This window comes from Lonchura striata, chromosome 3 (genome assembly GCF_046129695.1).
Source record: "Lonchura striata isolate bLonStr1 chromosome 3, bLonStr1.mat, whole genome shotgun sequence".
NCBI lineage: Eukaryota > Metazoa > Chordata > Aves > Passeriformes > Estrildidae > Lonchura > Lonchura striata.
The window spans coordinates 47202461-47227784 of NC_134605.1; the positions used below are offsets into that span (position 1 = coordinate 47202461).

Consider the following 25324-nt stretch of genomic DNA (forward strand, 5'->3'; position numbering starts at 1 on the left):
CTGACCCTTCAACCTTTTGCTTTCTTTGAAGTTGCTGAAAGTCTTGCAGTTGGCTTTGGTGAGTCTAGGATTTCATAGAAATACTTTAAATGATGGAGAAGTCAACGTATCCCATGAAACATTGTTCAAAAGGTTGATTTTGCTCACTTTTAGCACTTTAAATATGCTTTCCGTAGTGAATTTGCCAGATTAATGTACAGATACCTTTTATTCTTTCATGCATTTGGTCTGTGAAATTACAGAGACGTCTGCTTTCAGGTATCATGTCATACAGGTATGTAATCATGTAGCTTCTGAACTTTCTTTGTGTAAGTTAAATAGATCAAGCAATTCAATAGAAAGACAAGTTCTTGAGGTTATTCTGCTGTCTCCTTTGTTGGTGTTTTTGATACTGCACTGGTTCTAGCTCTAGTTCAAAAATTGCTTTAATTTCTAGGCACTCCTTGAGAGTTTTAGATTAGTCACTGATCATGATTACAAAGAGTGCAATCAAAGCAATTCTTTGGGTGAGTTTAGGTCTGCTCAGCAAAGAGCAGCTCTCTCATAACTGCTGCCACCTGGATTTCATTGAGGATTACTCACTATTTTTAATATCTTTCTTTTCAATATTGATAAAGATATTTGCAGTAAGATAGAAGTAGCATCCTACGAAAGCCTAAGATACTCTTTCCTTTGTAGTAATGTTTCAATTTACATATCTATGAGCTGGCAATTTTCTATCTATGAGTTATTAGCTATTTTAGTGTTGACAAATAGTTTAATGTATGTATTCTAAATTGCAGACCAGACACACCAGGAGCTCCATTAACTATGCACTGTGGGTAAATTGAGGAAAAAAAGCTAAGATTCCAAGTTAGCTGCTTACTGCAGAGAATCTATTATTTGGGAAAAAAATTGTCTTAGGTATCTGCCCTGATAAATTCTTCAAATACAGCAATTCACAAGCTGGTTCCAGCTAAATTTCTTCTTCTTCCTTCTCCTCCTGCATTTTGTTTAAATTTATAATTTATAATGAGCTCCCTAAAGCAAGAAATAAAAAGCTTGTCACTGTTTATGGGCTTCACTTCTCTGAGTTAGACATGACTTTGTTTACTATGAGCTATTTTTATAGAAATAGATTAGGTGGGATTAAATCAAAAGCCAGCAAATTTGAATTCTGAAAAAAAAATCCACACGTAATTCAATGTTTCAATTAGTTTGAAGCCTGAAGTCTCATTTGTATTCCAAATAATCTTGCTAATATCTTCCAGTTACACAACCACTGGTAAAATTAGCCTGATCTTAAAGCCATTGAAACCAAGATTGAAAGGCATTACAGCCTATATGAATCTAAAATAAAAGTTTAACACACAGGAAATCCAAATTTTATGTCATCTGAATAATGAATTTAAAGCTACAAAACATATCTGTCTTCAGACAGATTGATACACAATGCCAGACCTACTGCATATGTGCTTTTGCAGCTGATTTGTTTGTACAGTTTGTTTTTATAACTTGCACTGTAAATATGTACTGACATATAAACATCCCAAAAATATATTCCTTAGCTTTCAAGTTCTAGTAGTCTGCCCCAAAAAATATATGTACTTGACAGGTATATTTCTTTTGAGAACCTCTAAATGAAATGCCTGTGGTATGCTGTGCTATCTTAACCAGAAAGTGAAAAAGCTTAGTACAAACTGATACGGAAATAAAAGTCAAGGGGCATTGGGGTTTTTTAAAGAATCAATTCTATTTGCTGTAACAGAAATTCTTGCATATAAAATATACCTATATGACAATATTAATTTTATATTGAAATCTTGTTCTTGAAACACTTTAAAAATGCATTTAAGGATCAGGAACCTATTGAACAACCCCCTGCTATAATCATAAAGCACAGTTATTTTTTTTTAACTTATTTAAATGTGTATTATATAATTAGAATTTGTATACTATGTTAACCCTTCTGTAGTGTTTTGAGAGTTATCATAGTAATCCTTTTCAGTTTGTTAAAAATCTTGAATCCTGCCGCTCGGTCTCACACTTCAAATTCACTCCCCGCTGACCAGCCCCTGACAGGTTCATTGAGACTGTTTGCTTCTCTATGCACTGTAGTTTAAAATACGCATAATCTGGTTAAATGCCAGTCTTTTCTCAGCCTTCCTATATCCCACACCCATGTTTTTTTCACCTGCCAAATTCAAACAAATCTTATCTAAACAATTAAGATAAGCATTGAAGTAGTCTCTATAGTCAAATCAGCAAACCTCTCAAAGCCAGAACTGAAATACAATCTCTCTAAATTAAACAGTCTACAATGGCAATCATGTTTGTATTTAAACATTTTATTCTGAAAGGATTACAGCATTGCTCTCCACTTTTTTTTTCCTGCCTAGACAAGAAGGCGACATACTGAGTCAAACAAAATATATTTGTTCTCTATGAGCTGAACTTGCACACTTTTTGTAAACAAACTGTATAGGTGTATGAAGTTTGACTTCACATAATCAGTAACTGCTGTCCTTAACAAAGTAGGCACTTGTTTGAAATGTATGTAATGTAACTGTTTATATTAACTGTGTACAGCTTTGTTAAACTGGTGGTATATTTTGTTGTATGCATGAATATATATTTACATATACGTAGAAAACCTCTATTGATACAGTTTTTATATTAGGGATACAAGTTAGGGAACAGGACAACTGTCTAAAAGTTGAATTATGTTTATAAGAGAAAAGTCATGCCAAAGATTCAGTAGTTTCAATGAAGTCTTCTACTTTTGTTACTTCACATTTTACAAAACATATTCATGCTAAATTGATTATTATTTTATTGCTTCCTAGAAATGTGGCTGCATGTTCTTGAAGGTGTTTAAAACTCTTAAGTAATTTTAAAACAGTCTGAAGCAACAGCTCAACTTAATCCATGGCTTCTGCATGGAGATTTTGTTTCTTACACAAGCTTTAGATCAAGGTGAATTAGTGCCACAGTAAAACTGTGTGCAAGCAGTTCTAAGTGGTGTCTTGCCTCTGAACCATGCTGTATGTACCTGTATTAAAGTCCCAGTCTCCCTAGTGCACTTTAACTTTGTGCAGTTTAACATTTTTAGGATTAAAACTTTGAGTATTTCTTAATAGACAAGTATATCACAAAGGTACTGGGGGCAAGAGGGTAAGTAATAACATGAAGTTTTAATTTATGGTAACTCAGTGCAGCCATACCCCACCTACTAATTTTCAGTGGGGGTCGGGGGGTGGTTTGCAAGTAATGGAAGTCATGTTTAAGAATTCTTTTCTTTCACTTATTTTCTGAGGATCTTTAAAAATTACACAGTCATGACTCTTGTGAGATTGCCACAGCTTACATTAGCACAGGGACATAAGGTTTTAGCACTGTTGTGTAAATACAACATTTATTTCAAAGAGTCCCATTTAGGACACATTTCTTTTACTTAAAGACAAATCCCAAGAAGTAGCAGTAGTTGTGAAGTTGTTGGAACTATTACCAATAAAAATATGACCTTATAAATTTTAGATTAATTATGTCAAAAATTATATGGGAGAAAAGGAAAAAACTGGGGTGGTGGGGAAAAGGGAGGAGGGGAGCAGGGTTGGGACTGAGGGGCAAGCCAAGGGATATGAAGTTTTGAAGTCATGCATTTTCTGTGACCAATAAGAGACTGAAAGTTTTACAGATTAGTTTATTTTAAAATATAAATGCTAAGTATTTATGGGATGTAAATCTGGGTTTATTTTGCAAGTAGCTTGATATTATATCCAAACATAATCTTTATAGGAGCAAAAGAAGTCATTGCACTTTGATCACCTTCTTAGACTCTTTTGGCTCTTTTGTTGATGAGAACACTGATGCAGGTGTTTTCCCATCTACTTATGAATTGAGCAGTGCAGCTCTCAGTCATTCCAATGAACGTGATGAAATTGTCTGCATTTAAACTTTTTTCCCTGGTTTGCTTGTGTTTGCATCTGTCATGTTGCATTTTCCTCCAAAGACACCTATCAGAGAAGACTTCCATTCTGTATTCACAGACCAATTCTCTATCTGTTCTGTAGCTATTATTTTTCTTTGTTTGTTGATAAAAGCATAAGTTGATCAAGCTCTATATTATCTGACTTGTATGTTTTTTCTTGTACAGAGTTCTCAAATTTTTAAGGTTTTGCCAATATCAATTTACTGCCTGTACATTTTTATTGAGGAAGCTATTGTTTTTAATTAACTTAGAAATAATAATTCAAGGAAGATCATTCAAAGTGACACACTGGACATACTGCATACTTATATGCCCTTTATTTTTCTTGCAAATACCCTTTTTAGATAATTTAAAATAATTATAAGTCCTGTGAAATCTGGTTGAATGAATTTTAATGGTCCTGTTCTGCCTAAAAAATTATGTAGCAGTTTTGAGACTCTGATTATAAAAAGCTTACTGTTTCTATATTTTTATATATTGATACAGGTACTTAATAACAACAGAATCAATTTTTTGTTGTAAGACTGGTTTATGCCTTTTCAGTTTTTTTCACTCTTCAGCTTACAGTAATATTCCTGGGGTATAAATTATTTCAGTGGAATAAAAATGTCTGGGGATCAAAGCCTGGAAAAAGTATCATGGAAGTTGGAACCTCTCAGTAGCCTATAATCTTGCCATGTTAGAGTCTCACGAAGGGCGTAGCAGCTGAGCAACCCCCAGATGAGTGCCACACACAGAAGTGTGTGGAAAGAGTACTGTGGTTAGTTGCTGCAGAAACAGGAGGTCCTTCACTCAGTGAAGAAGAATAGAACTGCCTTTGTATTTTGCTGTACTGACTATCTGTTTCTGCCATTTGTCAGAGAAGTTGTGAAGTCTTGCAGAAACTCCTGGTGTTCTTCTGGAGAAAGAGAGCAGATGTGAGAGCAAGGAGGCAAAGATGTGCAGGAGGAAAAAAGGAGTGGCCTCTTGAAGCAACGCTGCTTGGTTTTTGGAGAGTCATGGAGAAGTCAATTGAGGTGGAAATCAGCAGAAATTATTTGGATAGGTGGTTTGCTTGTTTGTATTCCTGAAGGATGGATCTGAGTAGGGCAGTACAGGTTCAGACATGGTTTTAATTCAGCTACTGCTTCTTTATGATGACTTAAACTGTAATCTGTTATCAGTCAAGTAGGATTTGGAAAATGCTTAGTCAGTTTTTTGGGACACAGCAGTGTTTCCAAGAGGTTTCAAGAAGGAGACACGTAATTTTAGATGGAGTCCAGAGACAGAAAAGCTTAGGAAGCATACTTAGAAAGGCCAGAGAAATGGAGTGTGATTTGAAACCTGCCCTGAGAAAAGGGAAGGCTAAGACTAAGAATTCAACTGAATACCAGTTTTCTGGAAGTCATCCATATGTGATTGTGCTAATGAGAGTTTTATGACACAAAAGTTGGATCCAAAGGATCTGGTTTATAACACTTTTTTTTTTTTCTTTCTGAAATTCTACTCAGTGGGAAACTTTGAATTTTGGCCTTTTCATTTTAAAAGGAAATGCCAAAGCTTTGGACTTCGAAACAAAATAGGGTTTCCAAAGACTGGGTAGCTGTAGGAAGTTGTCCTTTCTCTAACAGCTTATGTAAGTGGTACTATTGGTAGATTTAGATCTGTAGCCACAGGGAAATGTAGGTTTGCTGTGTCTGCGTTGCCTAACTTTGGCTTTGGTTTAGTGACAGCTGGTAGTTCATGTGCTCCTAGATATATAACCATCAACAGCAGTCATCTGTCTAACAAAGGAAAAGATATAGCAACTTCCATTTATAGTCTTCCTGGCAATACACTGGTCATCCTGCAGCCTCCTGCTGAGGGCATTTTCTCATGCATTTCCTCTTCAGGATTACATTTGCTGGCAAGAAGTTTGATCTTGTTGTTGGCTTGGTTACCATCTTGCCCTGAAGACTTGAGGGTGGTGATAATTTATCGTTTGGTTTAGTTTTTATATTTTGTCTTGTTGGTTTATTTTTTTTTTAAATTGTATCTCTGTTCTAAATTGTCTTCTGTGTATATGGAAGATCCATCAGTTTTCAGTTCAAATATGCCTCCAAATATTATCATGTGCCCTAATCTCACTTTTTTAAAAAACAACATATCCTCCTGTCAGGGAACATAACTTCAACACTTGCAAATCAATTGGTAAAAATAGAACATCTTTGTCTCTCTGCTTGCATTTTTCTTTTGTCTTTCTAGCTTCAATCTAATATCTAAATTGCCTTTTCTAATATGAGTTTATATATATATATATATATATATATATATATATATTATTCCATTTGTACGGTAGAAATACAGAATGGAAAGAAAACTGTTCCATTCTGCTAAAATTTTCATATTTTGCTATTAGATAATAAGATATAATTTCTGTGCAGAAATATATATACCAGTTTAGATTGTGACAAAAACAGTGACAATATCAGTAAAGCTGAGGAGCAGCAAGAGTTCCCTAAACCCTTTAATTTGGCTATAAAGCCTTTGAAACTATTTCTCTGTTCTTCATCGTATCAACTAATCATTTGTGATTGATCCCCAACCCCTCATTTTACTGGGTGGATTTTTTGTAGTCATCTGTTGACCCTGGCTTGCTTAAATAGAAAAAGAAATTGGTGGTTTGTAATTCCATTAATTTTTTCTGTGGGCATGTAGACATACTTGGTTCAAATTTGATTTAAGTATATCTATATATACATAATATTATATATATGCATCAAAAAATTTTACAGTTTTAGGGCTTGAAAGTGAAGCTGGTTTAACTGGCAGCAGTGGCAATAGGAATGCAAGAAAATAACAAAACTGTGAGATCTTGACAGTAAGAACTAAATTCCTGGCTCTGATGTGATTAAAGTTCTTTCTGTTAGAGCAAAAGCCAATAGATATTCTTCACTTTCATAATAGTTGAAGCCAAGAAATTTCAATGTCAGCTTTGAAACAAGAAAAAATCACTTTCTAAACCAATGACCTGGGTGAAATATCCAAGATAGTTCTGCAAGACTAATACAAACCCTTCTCCAGTTGTTTGCATCAAAGTACACTGGAACTGCAGCGCGGCTAAAAATATTTTCATACGAGGAAATTAATCTTTGTCTGCATTTCATCATTCTATTGCCATCACATATGGAATCCTTTGGTTAGATGTTTGTGTAGTCATGCTGATTGTAGGGGGCATGTTTAACTACTAAGTTTGGCTACATAAGGAGACATCATTTTTTTTTCAGTTCAAATTGCCTAGATAATGGAATTAAATATGCAATTGTTTATTTGCCAGGTATTATGTTCTGTATGGCAATGCTGCAGGTTTACTTAAGAACAGAAGCTCATAACCTCACTCTTCAGAGTACAAGGATCACCTAAGATGTACATGGAAAAATCCTAGTGAGATGTTGCGGTGCTACTTATGAACGTATACAGGTTTAGATGAAACATATAGAAATATATTTCTCTTTGGAGGCAGAGACTTGAAGGGTATATCCTAGGATCTAACTTCTCAATGTCCTTGTCTCCGACTGATTTGTTTTAAGCAGCTCCCTGAAGTATGTACACTTTTCTGCATACCTGTTTTGTTGAAAGTACACAGACCTGGCACCATTGTGTTTGCCAGGCGTTCTCTTATCTCCTGCAAGCATTCAAACAAAAGTGTTCTATTGCTCCCTGAGTAATCCGTGGGTGATCTTAACATTGAGCAAAAGTCAGGGCAGGAATTTAGGTTGAATTTCTTAGTGCAGGAGTGGACAGGAAGGGGGATGGAGTATGGAGAAGACAGCCACACTCCAAATAAATAGTTGAAGGGTTGTAAGTGTGTCCATAGATTAAAACATTGCATAAGCATAAAAGTACTGAAATGTTATAAGCTGAGTTTCATAATATATCCTGGGTTTAATAAAGCTGTTTGTATGTAGGCCTTGATGTTAGTGTTTTCTTAAAGTAGAACTCTCAAACCTATCTTGACCCAGTTTCTATTTGCATGCTAATTTTAGTGTCCAGTTCTACAAGGCAAATTTGGCACATTTTTAAACATACAGATAGTCTGATTGAGCAACAGGGGTTATTAAATACAATGTATAATACTGTGCCTTGTGTGGAGAGCATCTTTCAGTCTCTGTTGCAACAATTATAACACTTGGATGGGGAGGGAAGTTTAAAAATACCTCAAATAATTAGTAGCAGATTTTTGCATGTGCCCCCTACCCCAAAAGAAAACAAAAAACATGTTGTTTTCTGAACTGTTAACTGTCACATCAGCATTATCTGCTACATTGATTTCTGTAAGGGAAAAATAAAAAAAAACACATTATTTCTGAAAAAATAAAGATTTTTTTAATCTGGTTTAGTCTAAAAGTTAGCATTGTGCTCTGCTTAGAGATACAGTGTGACCTGCTTAATTTAATCAAGGTCAACACTTTTTTGTTTATAATTTTCTTATACTACAACTAAAACTATGTCTCAGGCCTGGAAAGGGGAAACATGATAAATCCCAGACTCAGAGTACTATCTCTAGATGGCAATCAGAAACACATGAGCTTGAATTATGTTCTGTAGTCTTTAAGTGTATACAGAGTTTCTCTGTAACTGTTAAGGACATGAATTTATGGGACAAAAATTAACTTGGTGCTGGGTCTCTATCGCTGATCAAAGTTGCAATTTCTAGATTAATCTCACCTAGGGAATTATTGAGCTTATTGTACAAGTGCACTTGCAGCACCTACACACACACAGAGATACACAAAAAGACCATTACAAAAAAAAGGGTACAAATTAATGAAGTGCAAAGTAGGAAAAGACTGGTGTATGATAAAAATTATTAATTGCCATCACATATATTCTAATGTAATATTCTAAATTTCAAGATTTAGATTAGGAAAATTTGACTTATATAGCTTTTAAATGAATGGTTTCTGTGCTTGCAAAAATATGTAAGAAGACTGAAAAGCACTATTTGAAAAAAATAAATCTTCATATTAGCTGAGAACAACTTTTCAATAGTTAGCACAAATATTTTCTGTGCATTGTGAAACATTTCTATAACAAGTGGGGAGTCAGGGTTCCATTTCTAAATGTGTGTACCTCAATAATTATTTTTTTTAATCCAGGTTAAGTAGATAGAAATAGCTCTATTTGAGCTGTTCCACAGGGGTTTTTTGATGCTGAAAAAAATACAGTATGTGTGTGGCGCCAGAATTGGTTGGGAACAGGAAAGGCATATTTTGTATCCATACTAAATGTGTCGGCTTAGTGCATAGAAGACTTGACCCTTGTCAGGTGTTTTGAAGTTAACTGGCTGACTTATGGATTAATGAGTTTAAGACTGAAGTCAACCAGCGACAGGAATGAGCTTTGTTGTGTGTATGTGTGTGTGTATGTGGCTGTGGTGCAGATTTACAAATTTTTATAATGCTTTCAGCTGGACCATGAAAGTCTGATGTAAAGCTTATCTCTGATCTCTGACTATGGCCATACTTGTGGGATCATGTTTGTGTGTTTGGGGGGAGGGAGATGAATTCTTTAACACTTGACACCTGGCTCTGCCAGGTTTCTAGCTATACTATACTGCACTATTCAAGGCATTAATAAAGTTAAAACCTTAAGCTGTATGACCAGTAGGTCATAAAAAACTTACTGAGTATTGTGACCAGCTTTCTTTCACAGCTGGATTATCATCCTGAACAACTAACTCCTTTTTCTTTTCTCTTTTTTTATAGCTGTTGTGAACTTGGACAACTCTGTGGTTGACCTAGAGACGCTGCAAGCTCTGTATGAGAATGTGAGTAATCAGAAGAAGTCCATAAAATGTAGGAGTACTGTGTGTCCATGTGAAGGTATTTTTAGTTGGCATCAAAAATATTCAGAAAGATTGTAGAAGTCCTATTTTGAAGGGACTTTATTTTCCCCAAAACTAATGAAAATCTTGAGTATTTTAATTGCATCTATTGCCATTGTGTGTTTATGAAGTGTATGTATTTCTACATGATCAACTTCTAAATGACTAAATAGACATTAGTTTTGCTCCTTTTGTTGCTTCTTGGGTGTGGCAGTCTTTGATCAATGGTATCAAACCTTACACTCTACACGTTTGACTTCATTTTGTAATTTCACTAATATAAAAATACTGCTCAACTGAAAAAAAAAAATTATAATAGAAATCATTCTCTTTGTGGAACATTTAATTATTGCTTCTTCAGGGATTACTCCAAAACAATTTTAACTCTTTGAAATGAAAATAATTACTCTAAGGTAATGTAATAAAAAGTAGTATAAACTTTCAGGGGCTTCATAAATGTCTGGTAGTAATAATCAGAGGGATTTGACCTTTAGGTATGTAAAATCAAGGATTCAGAATATGCTCAAGCATGCTCTAAAGCTTGACAAAGCCTGTCATATAAAAACTTAAAAATGGTGTATCTTAGAAGCATGTTTCTGCCTTCGGCTGAGGCCAGTGAACATTACCCCTGTCAGTGCCTGGATATATGGAGGTCTGGCTAGACATCTCTTGAAGGAGTGAGGAGGCTTTCTCTTTACCCTCCAAAGAACTTGGAAACATAAAATGTAAAGCCGTGAGCCACAGAATGGCATTGAAAGCCAGTGTATGCTGTTGTACTAGATCCATAACTTCCCTCATGCAGCTTTGATAATGTTAATTTATTTCACACTGATAATGTTAATTTATTTCACACCTTTCACATATTTGGTTTTTAGAGTTTACCTTTTAGTCACCTGCTATGGAATGATTTGATGGTTTATGAAGTCCCTCTAAATAATCCACTTTGAGGTGCAGAAGAAGAGATAGCAAGCTCTAGTCCACTTTACAGAAAAATTGAGGCGCAAAACAAAACATAAAACACCCAAAATTCTGACAAGAGCTAGAAAGGACTTTTGCCATTCATCTCTGAAGAACTAGGTTAACTGATGCTGCTCAGGAAGATAATGATCAAAAGAAAAACCTATTCTAACAACATTCCAAATGTCTATTAACACTTTGCTTCTTTGCTCCATAACATTTCTGTCTATAGTATTTTATTTTAAATTACTTTTAATCTGCTTCCTTACACAGTACATATATATTCCGTGCCATACAGTTTTTAGCATGCAAAAACTTTGAATTAATTTTATATGTTACATATGTGTGAATGTGAGAGATTTTCTTGTAGGAAGTAAGGAATAGATACTGCAGTCATAATCAGTTGTTGCATATTTTCTTATTGTGAACAAGATTTTTTTTTATTTTCGGTGTGAAAATGTATTCCTCTTATATTGATAATGTACTAAAACATTTCAAATGTTTACTTAATGTCATCTCTAATATACTTCAGAATCCGAATATAATGGATTATTTGCAAATTTGCAGTTCATTGAAATAACCAAATGTCATTGTGTCTGTTTTATAATTACCTTCACTTATTACAGAAAATGTCTAGGAAATGACCTGATTAAGGAAAATACCATGTGTAAATCTCAGGAAATACTCAAATTTTCAAATGTTTAATATATTTCTTTGTTTTGAATGGAAAACAGACCAGTCCAATTTTATTATATTTGCTTGGGTCAAAGACAGAAAAAAAAAAAAAAAAAAAAAAAAAAAACCAAAAAAAAACACCACAACCAAAAACCAGATTACAAGAAAACCCTTCAGTTTACTTGGAAAGGATTTTATAAGGGGACTTGAATTTAATCCTGGATTTTCTTTTTGATAAAACTGTCTCTTGAGAGAAGCTTTCTTATTAGTTGACTTTTGTTTTCTATTTTTCCTTTCAGCCTTTTGTCAAAGCACTTCAGACCTTGCAGTTTCTTCCCTTGCTAGCTAATTATAACAATATTGTTCAATAACTGTTGTAAGTAATGGGTGGTACCAGAGAGCCTGGCATGTTTGATTCCTCCCTTATTTCTCAATCTCATCCTGTGTTGTAAATGGGAATAACTTTCCAGCATCCATTTACTTTGTAGCCATTAACTTAATTTTTTGTTTTTAGGGGTTTTTAATTGGATTGAGATTTTTTTTCTTGCTGGATATTTAAATACCACTGTATTAGCCCTCAGTCTTCCTATTTGATCTGTGTGGAACATATGGGAGCATTTGTTTTACAGTCTTCCTTCAGAATGTAATCATTTTTTCTGATTGCATGTGTCTGGCATAGTGCTTTCCCCTCTTAAACGTGAATGAAATTTGGGCAGTCTCCAAACCTAAACACACCCTAATTTCAAAAGCCAGAGTCCCGAGGGTTCAATTCCTGTATACTGAGGAATTAAACTCCTGTTAAACCACAAAGAAATTGTATATATCTTACTGACTTTTTATAAACTAAGAAGCCCACAGCCCACCAAAGACCCAAGCCCTCAATAATTTATTTAATATTATTAACTTGAATTCTATTAAGTGAGAGGGACTGTGTTAGTGCAGCATTGTACTGTACAGTCAAATAGCTCTTAAGTGTGGTTGTATATCTTGCTTTGTAAAGAGTTGTTTACATATGTGTTGATAATGAGTTATATATTAATATATAGACAGTTTTAATAGGAGAATCTTTGTAGGTAAAACTACATGTGGAAATGATACTTAAGTATGCTTTTACAAATTCTCTAATAACAATGCTATCAGGTGACAGCTATAATGGCAAGAGAGAAGGCAGGTAAAATTCATTCAAGTTGCTGTATGGTGTTGAGACATATTGGTTGTGATGAGAAATACAGCAACTGGCAAATCAGTGAATGTTTACTTTGAAAACAGGTTGCCTCTGAGCAGCTGGGGTTGTAGCTTAAGTATCACTGAAACAAAGTGTGTTTGCTTCTGCTTGCATCTTTACAAGCAGGTGAAAAGAGTTGTATAAAAATGGATTAAAAATGCTCTCAAATAATTTATTATCTTTCATCTATGGATTTGCCCTTTTTACATCACAAAAGAAACATTCATATTTTCATAATTAGGCTCCCAGTAAATTGACTACACTGTCTTTATCTTTAAAAGACTTAGGTCAATGCTTTCAAAAATCTCAAAATGCCTTCACAATAGAGAAAGGCCATCTAGAAATCTGAAGTGCATGATGCTTCTCTTTCATTTAGATTCAAACTTTCTCCTAAATTATTTCTTGTGATTTTTTTTTCTTATTTTAAACTAGGAATTACAATGTGATGTCATTTTTTTTTTTTTTTTGGCAAAGCCTATAAATTGTATTTGAGTTCTGATGATCCAACTTGAAAAGAACATATTTATTATTAACCAGGGTATCTCTGTATATCCTTGTTTCAGCTACTGTTGACAAAATTCCTTAGACAACTCACTCAATGTTTTTGAAATATATAATACAAACTTTTAAAGTCAAGTTTGCAAAAAAATAAAATTTCATACATTTAAACTGATCAAAACGCAGAGCTAAGTTTCTGTTGCAAGGAAAGAAAAAGCTAACTAGGAAATGTATAAGATTTATGTTGTGATATGGAAAAAGGGCCCTTACAAACTTTGGTATGAGCAAATACAGGCTAAATTCATACTCTGGAACAAAATGGGGAAAGAATTAAACTGAAGCAGAATATTTTTGCAGTAATTTAATTCAGGTTTATGCTGTCTGATTTTAGATATAGTTAATATCAGATTCTAGTGCATTATATTTTTTTTCCACTTTTGATGCTATATATCTATATCTAGCTAAAATTCAAGGAAAGAAAGAGCAGTAACATTCAAAGAGGTGCTTATGAAATCAGGTTAATGACTTTTATGAGAAGTAGTTACTGAAAGTGTTCTCTCTTGACACAAATTTGGAGGGCAATAGAAAAGCTTTTTTAAAAATATCCATCTGTAAATTGGTGAACAAATAGGTATTAGCAATAAAGAAAGCTTGTAAAAGTCTGAGAAATGATCTTTGATAATACCTGTGCAATAGACACAGTATTCCTTTTCTGTCAGAATTTAAAATACCCATTGATCACAATTCCTGGATACCTGAGCCATAAGTAGTGACTTGAAATTCAGGTTTGATTCTGAACTTGGAGTGTATACTTCATCTTCTTGATTTTGATGAAAGGTGTAAACCTTCTCTCTTGAGTTTTCCTCTGGCCTGCCCATGAGTGGATCACGCTTAGCCTTTGTATCTTTGACAGTTGTTACTTCTTTGCATACACAACCTGAGAATAATGGCTTAAATAAGGAATAGGGAGTCTGCCTAACCTTTGCCCGTGGGATTTGGTGGAGAAACATCAAGAGCTTGAACATGCATGTATGTAATAGATTGCTCTGGTAAGCACTCTAATATTTCACTCTGTGTAGAAGACTGGAAGAGAGAGAATTCTCAATATTTATACTAAAATATTTGCAAATAACAATTTAGTTTTACGCTCTCTGCTAAAATACTTAATTCTCTTTAACTGTTATGAAAAAAATGTCAAGTGATTTTCTTGCAGTAATTTCCAGGCTTCTTGAAGTAATAAGAGAAACTCTGAAGGGCTTTTGATATATGACTCTTCAATCTCTTCATGTTTCCATTTCACATCAGTATTTTCTCCCTTTTCAAATGGAGAGATGTTCAGCAATCTCAAAAAATGTCCAATCCCAAATTTCTGGTTTCAGGTTCCTGATGAAGCAGGCATTATGATTTGAAACAGCTCTATCCCTCTTCTGGTAACTCTGCAAAAGCATTCAAGAGAGAATGCAGATGCAGTGTATCTTACACTTTGCCATTATCTGAGTGATTAGAATATAATTTTCCACTGTTGTTCTCAAGTTCTGTGGTGGAGAAAGTTAAAAACTGAGTATATTTTTTTCTTAAAGGAATAAAGGTAGATATACCATTTTTTTAAAATTTGGGCAGATTAATGTTTTGAATCTCTTTTGAAAACTGCTATGATTGTCAAAAGAAGGGTCAGAAGGAGAAATTTTCACTTCACTTTTATTCCTTTCCATGCCATTCCATTCTCCAGTACTACAGTTTGGAAAAAAAACATTACCATAACTTGGAGCACAGAAACAAGTGAGGCTCAGTTTCTATTGATTAGAGCAATGAAGAAGACAATTCACAGTGTGCCAGAAAGCTCTTCAAGAAACTAGCCAGGTTTTTTTTGTTTGTTTTTGGTTTTTTTTTTTGTCTTTTTTTGCTTATAAGATAAAAATGAAATTATTACTACAAAGAATTATGCAGTAGTACTCGTGTATTATATGTATGATATTTCCATTATAAATAAAATATAGGGTTTTTTCCAAAGTGTTTTTTTTCAAATCCCAAATAAAATTTAAATTGCAGTAAACAATACAAAGCTGTTTTAATTATTTTTAAAAATGTATTATTTAAATACATAGTTAAAGATCAGATCACATTCAAATGTAACCAAATTTGGGAAGAGAAATACAGCTCTCCTCTTGAGTCCTTCAATTCAAACCCTTTGTAAATGAGCAAAGAAGAGAAATTGGGAATTAAGATTATTGTCTTAGTGCATCATTGAATGAGTAAATACTTTGCAGACTGCTAGCAGTCAATATTATTTGCAAGATATTCTATTCTCCATCAGATTTATTTATACTTAAACTTTGTGGGCTTTATACTTTGTGGACTTATAGTTTTACTGTAAGCAGATGCTAGAAATAAAAATCTATGAATTTGATTTGCTACAAGGGCATATTCAACTATTCACAACAATTTTTTGTTATATTTTTTTCCTTTATTCCAGAGAGCACAATCAGATGAACTAGAAAAAATAGAAAAGCATAGCAAGGCATCCAAGGAGAAAGAAAACGCCAAGTCTTTGGATAAGCCAGAACAGTAAGAACATACTTATGATAGAGCAGTTTTGCTCACTTCAGAAAACTTTTATCTGCTGTAATATAATATGTATATAAAACCCCCCAAGCCTGTACCTACTGTCAGTGACTCACTGTTCTTTATTCACTTCTTCAGGTTCCTCTACGAACTCTCACTGATTCCAAACTTTTCAGAACGTGTGTTTTGCATCCTGTTCCAGTCAACGTTTTCAGAAAGCATTGGTTCAATCCATCGCAAACTTGAATTGCTACAGAAACTGTGTGAGGTAAGTTGTGCTCTGTGAAAAAATAAATCTAAATTTCTGGTTTTTAATCTTGTTAGACTTCATTCATATTTCAAAAGTTTTCACTTTATTTACTTAAATATCTTAAATATTTAAAATCTTAAAGTTAGCAGAATGGAACAATTTATGATTGTACTTTAACATCATTTTGAATTTTAAGATTAGGTTTTGCTTCTAAATTATATAATGCTTTCGCCATCAGTGTGTATCAGTCTCTGGAAAACAGTGCACCTTCTCCTTTTGTTAAAGCAAAATCTTCCCTCTTCACAGTGACTGTTATTACTCTTTTTCAAAGGAATGCTAGTTCAGCTAACCTTGTGTGTGTTGAGAAAGGTGCAACTTAATAATATCTCTGATATCTAAAATCAGCTGGAAATACCAATGTTGCATCTAGACGGAAGAGATTAGTGGAATTTTGCAGTCCCATGAAAAACAAATATGTAGCTTTTAAATGCAGGTTTAATCAGTACTTTAATAACTTAAAACCATTTCAACTGTTTTACATTTTACTATGTAGTCTCTTTTATTTAATGACAATATTTAATTCTTCAATGTGAGTGTTTTATTAACATCTTGATGAATTTTTTGTGAAATTAAATATACCATTTTCAATGTCAGTATCAGTTAAGGATTACTATTTTGTTTTTCTCAACAGGTCATATCTGTTAATACTGTACAGATTTTCTGTTATTTTTTTCTAAGTATCCATTTTGGAGATAAGATTCTCCATTCATATAAAATTGCATATTAACATTGTTCTACTTCTACATGTTGCAGTAGAATGTAGCTTCCTTTATTTGTGTCTTTATACAAGTATTATTTCTAAACACAATATTAACAAATCTTCTCATTAGCCATAAATATTAATGGAACTTTGAAAATAATTTTTTTTCTCTGTATTTTAGACATTGAAGAATGAATCAGGAGTTATGCGGGTTCTGGGTTTGGTTCTTGCCTTTGGAAATTACATGAATGGTGGAAACAGGACACGAGGACAGGCTGATGGGTTTGGATTAGATATCCTGCCAAAACTGAAAGATGTCAAGAGCAGTGTAAGTTGATTGGAGACTTCCTGAAGGCCTGAGAAGGCCTCAGAAATTTCTTAAATTCTCAGAAAATTACTTTGTTTCTGAGTGAATGGTGTGAAGCTTATGAAGGCATGTAGAAGGGACTTCTTTTGTTACTATGCTTATCTGATCACACTTCTAGAGTTGAATGTATTTCTGTAGAATTATGAATATTAACCATCTCTTTTTACTACTGTAGAATCAAAAATACCTAACATTATGTTTTAGTTCTTAGTCTGATGTACACTTGACTTTCAGTACACTTCATAGTTCCAACTTTTCATGTAATTCAAAACAATACTCTGATCTTACTGTTAAAAGTTTATAATTGAAGTGGAAGGAGTTCTATGCTGATTCAAAATATTTGTGAGGGAAAAATGTCACTCCTAAAAATGATTGAATAGGCATCTAGAGCATTTGGGATAACCCAAAATTAATTCTTTATGTACACTATGATTACAGAGCTTGTATTTGACATTGGAACATGCAGCCATCAGAGTAAAGTACTTCTTGATTCAAGATTTGTCTAGGGTAGTCATCTCAGTAAAGAGAATTATAATTAGTGTCTTTTCTTCCTTAGTGCTGAACTGTAATTTGTGTGTTACTAGCTTTTTTTGTCTTTGTTTAATTATTTTGGGGTTGCATTCAAATTTCTGCTTTTGTTTACAAGGAAACCATCTTAGCGTTTCTATGGCTAATGGAAAACCTTATCTGAAGGTGACAGATTATAGCAATAACTCTTGAGCCTTAAAATTTGTTCCTACATCTGTCTGGCAAGTCACTGTCAAGATCTTCAATTCTGCAAGATCTTTTCTTTCCTGGTCCCTCACTAAATATACATATTTTAGCTGCTGGATTAGGTCATGTGAGCAGAGCTTTAACCCTGAGTTGAGAGAGCATGTCAGCCATTTGCCTTTTTAAATGGGTGGAGGAACTTCCTTCTTGCATGCTGGTATCTTTGGTAAACCAAGGGAGCAGGGATGTGAATGACACTTTAGTACAACACATTTAGAGCAGCTTACTCTAGCTGCACCATCAAATTGAATCTAGATCCAATACATCACCAGTTTAAGAGTGCTGATCAGTAGGAAATTTAGGCACACTAAATTTAGTTTGGTAACTAAAGACTTCAGTATATAATTTGCTGGAAATATTATGACTATTAAGCTTTCAGATGCAAGATACATTTTCAGTTAATTTGCGACTGATCAGGAAAGTTCTTACAAAATCCTTTTCTGAAAATATCTGAAAATTTAATTCTGTCAAAATCCTCTTCAAATCGAATATTTTTTTGCTGACGTTTCATTAGAGTGATTACAGAGGGGAAGCAATTAAAAAGCTCCCTCAGCCCCCAGTGCTTCCCGCCCTAGACCCCAAATTCCATTTTTAAAAATAACTTTCTTTGTTTAATTTAACTTTGCTTTGGTTGTAGTTGTAGTGTTGCAAAAGAACTTGTATACATGAACCCAGAAATAATTTCTCTTTTCCTTCTTGGGAAATTTCAGAATGTAAGGGTTTGGTTTACAATCAGGTAGAATTTAAAAAATCAGGAGTGTGTTACATGAGCGTTTTATCTTTCTTCATTTTATTAATGATTAAATGGAAGGTCAGGGATCAGGGTGTGGTTTGGTTTTGGTATGGGTGGGTTTTTGGTATGTTTTGATTTTTGTTTGTTTTTTTTTTTAAGTGAAGGGACCAAAGCAACCAGGGGTTTTTTTTAATACACTAAATATTTAATTTATCTGAATTATCTTTTCTGATTTTTTTTTTTCTGTAAGTTTCAGTAACACAGCAAATTCTATCCTTTTCTATATAGGATAACAGCCGAAGTCTTCTATCGTACATTGTCTCATATTATTTGCGTAATTTTGATGAGGTGAGTGAAAATTAAAATTAACTCTTAAATTCAGATTAAGCAAGCCAATGTTGTAAATTTGTTCTTCTGCTAGTGAGATGCAGAAATGTGTATGTATTTTTCTGTGCTTTTGGTTACATATTTTAGTATAGCAGAAAAGTAATGAGCACTAGGTAACTGTTCATTTGTTTTTTCATCAGGATGCTGGAAGAGAACAATGCATCTTCCCTCTTCCGGATCCACAGGATCTCTTCCAGGCTTCACAACTGAAGTTTGATGATTTTCAAAAAGATCTCCGCAAAATGAAGAAAGATTTGCGAGGTACTGAATCTAGATTAAATGCTAATTTTATGTTACTATTATATCTCTTTTATTATTGTTCATATTATTTAGAGAAATTAGTTGATACTGTAAAAATAGTTGTGTGTTTTTAACTTCTCAGTTAGTAGATTGTTTCTTTAATTTCATTTTCAATGACCATTTATGCCATAATCCATAATCTTCTGTAGGTAACCTGTAGAAGGTTTTTAAATTAAACAGCATCAAAACAGGTAAAATCTTCTGTTTCAAAACCAAACCAAAAAACTAATTTATTTTTCCCTTTGTGCAAGCTGACTCCAAATCTTTGACCATAAAAAGCGCTGGAAATGGTTGGACCATGTCCATGACAAAAAAAAAAAATGGTTTATAATCAGGTCTAAATACTATCTAGCAGATAAAAGAATATGTATGACATTGTTAAAGACACTTGAAATATCTGGACTTTACTGAACAGTAATATGCAAAGGAAGTATTTTTTTTCCTCTTATGAAATGTTTTCTTTAAATTAATTCAGCAATCTTAAGATGTATTTGCTAGACTTTAAAGAAGACTATTTATCATATATTTCTTATTCATATGAGGATCTAAACACTGAATTTGTCAAGGAGGAGTAGTTTGCACAAATGATCCACAATCTTCAATGTTTTTGCAAAAAGTCTCTGCTAAACTGGTCAGTTATGTTACTGTGTGAAATCTTTGAGGGAGAGATACAAATCAAGGTGGGATATTACTGTTGCCTTGTTGCTTTTAAATGCCATGCCTCTAGAGACCTAGGAATGGTTTGGTAATCCATTAATCCCTGGACAACCTAGAATGGGAGGTTTTCTATTACAACAAAAATATATCATGGCTACCAAATGATACCTGACCTTCTCTTCTTGATCCTATCAAACTTTCTGCTTGGATATTTTAAAAAATGTTTTAAATCTTTCGAGTACTTAAAGTATTTAGTATTTTTAGTGTTCAAAGTTGTATCAAAGTCATTCAGGATGACACTGAGGAGTGGAGAGTAGTAGCATCTATTTACTGCTCCTGAATAGCCTAGGGGGGCAAAAGTCTCAGAATTCAATCATGAAAACTTGTTTCTAGACTTCTTGCAACTTCCAGATAATCTGAGCTGATACCTAAGCTTGCACATGTAGAAGAAAGATACTTAGCTCTTATTGGCTTATTCAAAAAAGATACTTGAATTCAGGTGCATACTAACAAATATACATTTCCTCACAAATTCCTCACAAATTCACCAAAAATGGGTTATTACATGAATGGTTGAATATTTTCACATCAAAGTTGAAATTTGCATGCAGACATAAATCTCTTGTGGAATGAATCCACAATGTGCAGTGATCAAAGCAGGGGTTCTGTAAAAATGGAAATTACATGCTTCGATCTGCCTTCAGATTGCAGTTAAATTCTTTCTGTGCTTCCAATCCAATCCTTAGGCTCAAGACATTGTCAGTCTTTTCTGTAGTTAATGAAACTGAAGAATAACTACAAACACCATTGCTCTTTCCCTATTGCATTTGGTACAAATATTTTTGGGGACAGCACCAGCAGCATCCTATCCTGAATATGAAGTGAAAATTTCAACACCAGACTGAAATACCAGTCCGACTTCTTAATAGCCTCCAGATATGCAAAATGCTTTGTTTAGACTTTCTTTTTCAAAGAAAAGTGACAAGATAAATTAAAAACCATTTGTGTTAAAAGATTTCATGACCACAAGAGGAGTAGTAGTAAAATTTAGTAATACACTAAAAATACTGTGTATTCTGATAGCTTAATTGTTGTAATGAGTTCAGTGAGATAGAATGGCCTGTATCAATAACAATAATGTCTAAACAGAGTACAATTTTTAATAGAATGTGTGAAATTATTTCAAAGGGGTTATTTTTCTCTGCATTTACTTTAAGTACACCATCAGATTTACTAATGAACCTGTGGAATCTTATGAGTTGCTAGAGCTAGTAAGTGCCTTATCAAATGTCTGAACAGGAAGAATGTTGTATGATACTGAGAAAATTCTGACAAAATTCCAAATGTGAACCTATTCTTTTGAAGTCAGTGCAAGTAAATGAGTATTGATTATTCCTGGCCAACACTGACCTTAAAGGCACAGAAATAAGTGCCCAGAATACGTTAGAATTTTATACTGAGATGTGGACTGTAACCTTGGACTTAGATTCATCAGTAATTAGATAGCAAATTTCGTGAGTGGATTTCACCATTTGGTAAGGGTGGGTGTTTGATTTGTTCTTTGTCACTGAGAAACTTAAACTTGTAGAAAATACTCATGCAGGCAGTATCAACAGTTTAAGGGTATTCTGTTCATGTTAGTTTAGCAAATATACGAAAAATCATGCACTGAGATCATGCTTACTACAATGTCAGAAGGAGGCATTGGTACACCCAGAAAAAAAGTCTTCTGCAGATATTTTATTACTGTCTTAGAAAACTTTCAGTGATCATTATTCAAAGGTAAATTTCATTCCAGAAATATCCTTTCATAAAATTTTAAAAAACCTCAACAGAATACCCACAATGTAGAGGACAGTTATTATTAAAAAAAAGTTTCATAGGCATAACAATAGGAGTTCATTATAGTACTGCTGTGTTTTACCATCTAAAGATGCCAGTGGTGTACACAGGGACATGCAGATATAAATAATCTTCATGATTCTGTAAAATTTTGCTAATGTGCTCTTTCGCAGTTTGGAGTTTGGGCTTATGTTTGTATTAATTATTATGCTGACTGCTTTAAAAGAAAAAGGACTCATTCAAACTTCTGTGCTTTCTTCCCTTTTGACTATCAAGGTTATTGTCCGTTTTCAAGTGTTTATGAACTCTATGCCTTGGCAGTTTGTAAAATTTTTAGAAAATAAAATCTCCCCTACTATTTCAGATTAAAAGAGGAAGTCCCAAGGACTTCTAGAAGCATGCCATGTGCCTGTTCCGAGATGAATAAGATAGAAATTTGGATTTTTAAATAATAAATATCCAAAGGATAACATTTATATACCACTTTTTTTTTTAAGGTAGAAGACCAAAGAACAAGTAGATCCTCTTACTAACAAATCAAGTGAGTTTGTCTCCATCTGTTGCTCCTAGATTTCACAGCTCTCCAGGATTCCCACTTTAGCCTTTTTGACTTCAGTGACATATAGTTTGTTAAGCAACTTGATCTGCTTTTGATCTCTCCTGGCTGTCAGCAATGTTCCTTGATGCAGTCATGCCAAGCAATGACTTCTGTTCCTATGTCATTCCACAGACGAAACTTTAGCACTTGCCACATGACTTAAATCAACTCACCATGTGAAGAAAATTGGGCATCCAGGGTCACAGGAGCAGTGTGTGACACTCACTGATTAGGACCTCTGTTATATAACTATTAGTATCAGTAGGTTTTTCTAGACACTTCAGAGTGCTTCAGGTGGAGCAGAAAGATGTGGTAAACATTTATTAAATCAATCAAGATTCTAACCCTCTTTGCTCTGACGCTCTCTTAAGCCAAAACTTTAGCTTAGGAAAATGTTGGATTTCTGGCCCAAATCCACAATGGATGTGGATGAAATTCTTCCAAATGTATTTAGTTTAGGAAAGAACTAGAATAGCATTGAGAGTTATAGGATTATAGCAAGTTAAACATGTTTAGAAGCTATTCTTTGGCTACACATTACATTATAGCCTTACAACATTAAGTTTATTATTGCTAATCAGAAACTAATTCATCACTTGTCATGTATTGCAAAACTTTCACTGAAGCTCAGCTAAAAGGGAATTAGAAACAATGTCAGGCCGAAAGTAAGTCTGACTAGGAGAAGAGATTAATAGCACAATGAAGTGCAGCTTGCTATGAAATTTAGTTGAAGTCAGTACTTGTTTATGTGTCATAATGTTGTATTTATATATTTGATTGGAAACTGACTACAAGCAATAATTATGATAATTAATATTACTTTTTTAGTGATGCTTTCTTTTCATATTCTGAGTGTTTACAATTCATTGAAAATTCTCCATCCAAAAGATGCTAGGCTGTGTGGCCCAGTACATCTCCCTGATTTGGCATAAATGTGACTGAGAATGTTTATAAAGTGTTAAGCATTTGCAGAACACTTTGTATTTTAAAACTATGTTCCAAGAAAAGCCCCATGGTATCTTGGAAAAATAAAAAACATTCCCTGGTTTTTTTTCAGTGCTTCTTACAGTCACCTAAAGTTACCTATTCAGTTTGGACCTGCTAGTTGTAGAGCTCTTAAGTGCTCTTGTGTTTAACACCACCTGTGTGAATAAGAGAATTGGAAGCACCATCTTGTGCTGCAAAAACACTTTTAAAGGTTGTGTTTGGGATGGTGTCAAAGGCAACTCAGTGAGTTTGGACAGCAATAGGCTTGTCATTCCTCTTGCCTCAGTAAAGGTTACCCTCAATACTGAGAAAAAGCTCCCAGCCCTGAGAGTTCCATCAAACTGTAGTTTGAAATGGAAATTTCCACTTCATGGTCAAATCTGTGTCCGGGGTGAAGGAATTACTTTGCAAAATAAGATTGTGTCCACTATTAGTTCTTTAATAAGTAATATTAATGCTTTCAGACCAAAGTTTAAAAAAAAAATGCAGCATTCTATTTGCCTCTCTCTCTCACAAACACACATGTATCCTTGTATCTTTTCATATTCTCAGGAATGTATTCCATCACAGTGTGGTATTGCAGCTTCAGTTAACAAAGTTGAGCAGCCTTAATCCATTCAGGGCCCCACCTGAGGTGGAAGAAAGGGAAGGGATTGCTCTTCTAAATTTGACTGTCCTCTCCTAAAGGAGGAGAGGGACAATCTAAAGATTGATAGATTTTCCAGTTAAGGAAAGGCCTTGAGCCTAATCTGGTGATCTGTCTTTTAAAAAACTAAAATTTGGTGAAATAAAGGATATTCTAAGAGATTTCCCAAAAATTTTTTTTTAATGTGCTTGTTCAGTGGTATTTCAAGTTTCAAGAGAAGGTGGAGATGCAGTAGAGAGCATTGAAATGAGAAAAAACAGTATTCTTTGGAGTTTGAATTCATTGCATCATCAAAAGCATTCAGAATTTGAAATTTTTGTTTTTGTCATTCTCTGTCAAGAGTTTTGCTACAAATGCGAATGAAGATATTTCCCAATTAAGAAATAGACCCTTTATTTTTCTTCTATGATCCATAGATCCATATTCTGATGAAAACGTTCCTTCAGTTTTTTATTAAAAAAATGCCAAATCACTCAAGGTAATTAACAGTAAAATAATATAGCAACAGTAGTGGTTTGGGTCAGTCCTCCAGTTATCTCTACCACCTACCTCTACAGAAATAGGTATTTTTAAAAAAAATCTGTACATTTGCCTACTCATTAACAAGTGTATATCCACAAATTCTATCTGTTATCACTGAAAGGGTTAATTGCTGCAGCTAGGTCGCATGCAGATTCCTAAACCTAAACCAGATGTAAACTAAAGCCAGGCTTTCAGTCAATCTGTGAGTCATATTTTACTGTCCTTAAAACTCCAAACAAGGAGCTGTCTATGGAAGCCCTTGAAGACTCGGCAGTTCTTAGTGTAAGTCATTACAATTCCAAAAAAAAATAAATAAAAGAAAATTAAGAGCCCTTTCTGTATTTGTGACTGGGTTCATCAGAGTTTGTCTTTTGATGAGGCCAGCATTGTTTCTTTTAGATAAAGTCTAAACTTTCTTCTAAAGTCACAGGTTGCAATTGTAAGGAATCCAGAAAGCACTGAGGAAGTTGAGAAAGTAGTGATAATGTTGTTCTCTAGTTTTCAGACAAGTAGGACACAGGCACATCTCCTGTAGAAGTCTGAGTACTCAGAACCTTAGAAAATTAAGGACATAAGCTTTTATGGGAGCTTTGAAATTAACTACAAGTAGTCTGGCAAGTCTTAATTAAAGGTGTGGTCTCAAATATCTTAAACTATCTTGAAAATCCACCTGACTTCTAGCAGTCTTCTATAGATAAGTGTGCAATTTCTGAATTAGTTAACAAAAGCAGCGTAGTGGAACTGTTAATTACTCATCCAAGCTAATTCATTA

General features: G+C 33.9%; 1 protein-coding gene across 3 annotated transcripts in view; it reads left to right on the forward strand.

The window, feature by feature from the left end:
* FMN2 (formin 2) overlaps positions 1 to 25324 on the forward strand; it is a 160365-nt gene that overhangs the window by 74509 nt on the left and 60532 nt on the right. For all 3 annotated transcript variants that reach the window (XM_077782124.1, XM_077782126.1, XM_077782125.1), the window contains 6 exons: positions 9697 to 9758; positions 15644 to 15735; positions 15871 to 16000; positions 16924 to 17070; positions 18902 to 18961; positions 19141 to 19261. In XM_077782124.1, coding sequence (XP_077638250.1) covers positions 9697 to 9758; positions 15644 to 15735; positions 15871 to 16000; positions 16924 to 17070; positions 18902 to 18961; positions 19141 to 19261 — 612 coding nt within the window. The remainder of the gene's footprint in view (positions 1 to 9696; positions 9759 to 15643; positions 15736 to 15870; positions 16001 to 16923; positions 17071 to 18901; positions 18962 to 19140; positions 19262 to 25324) is intronic.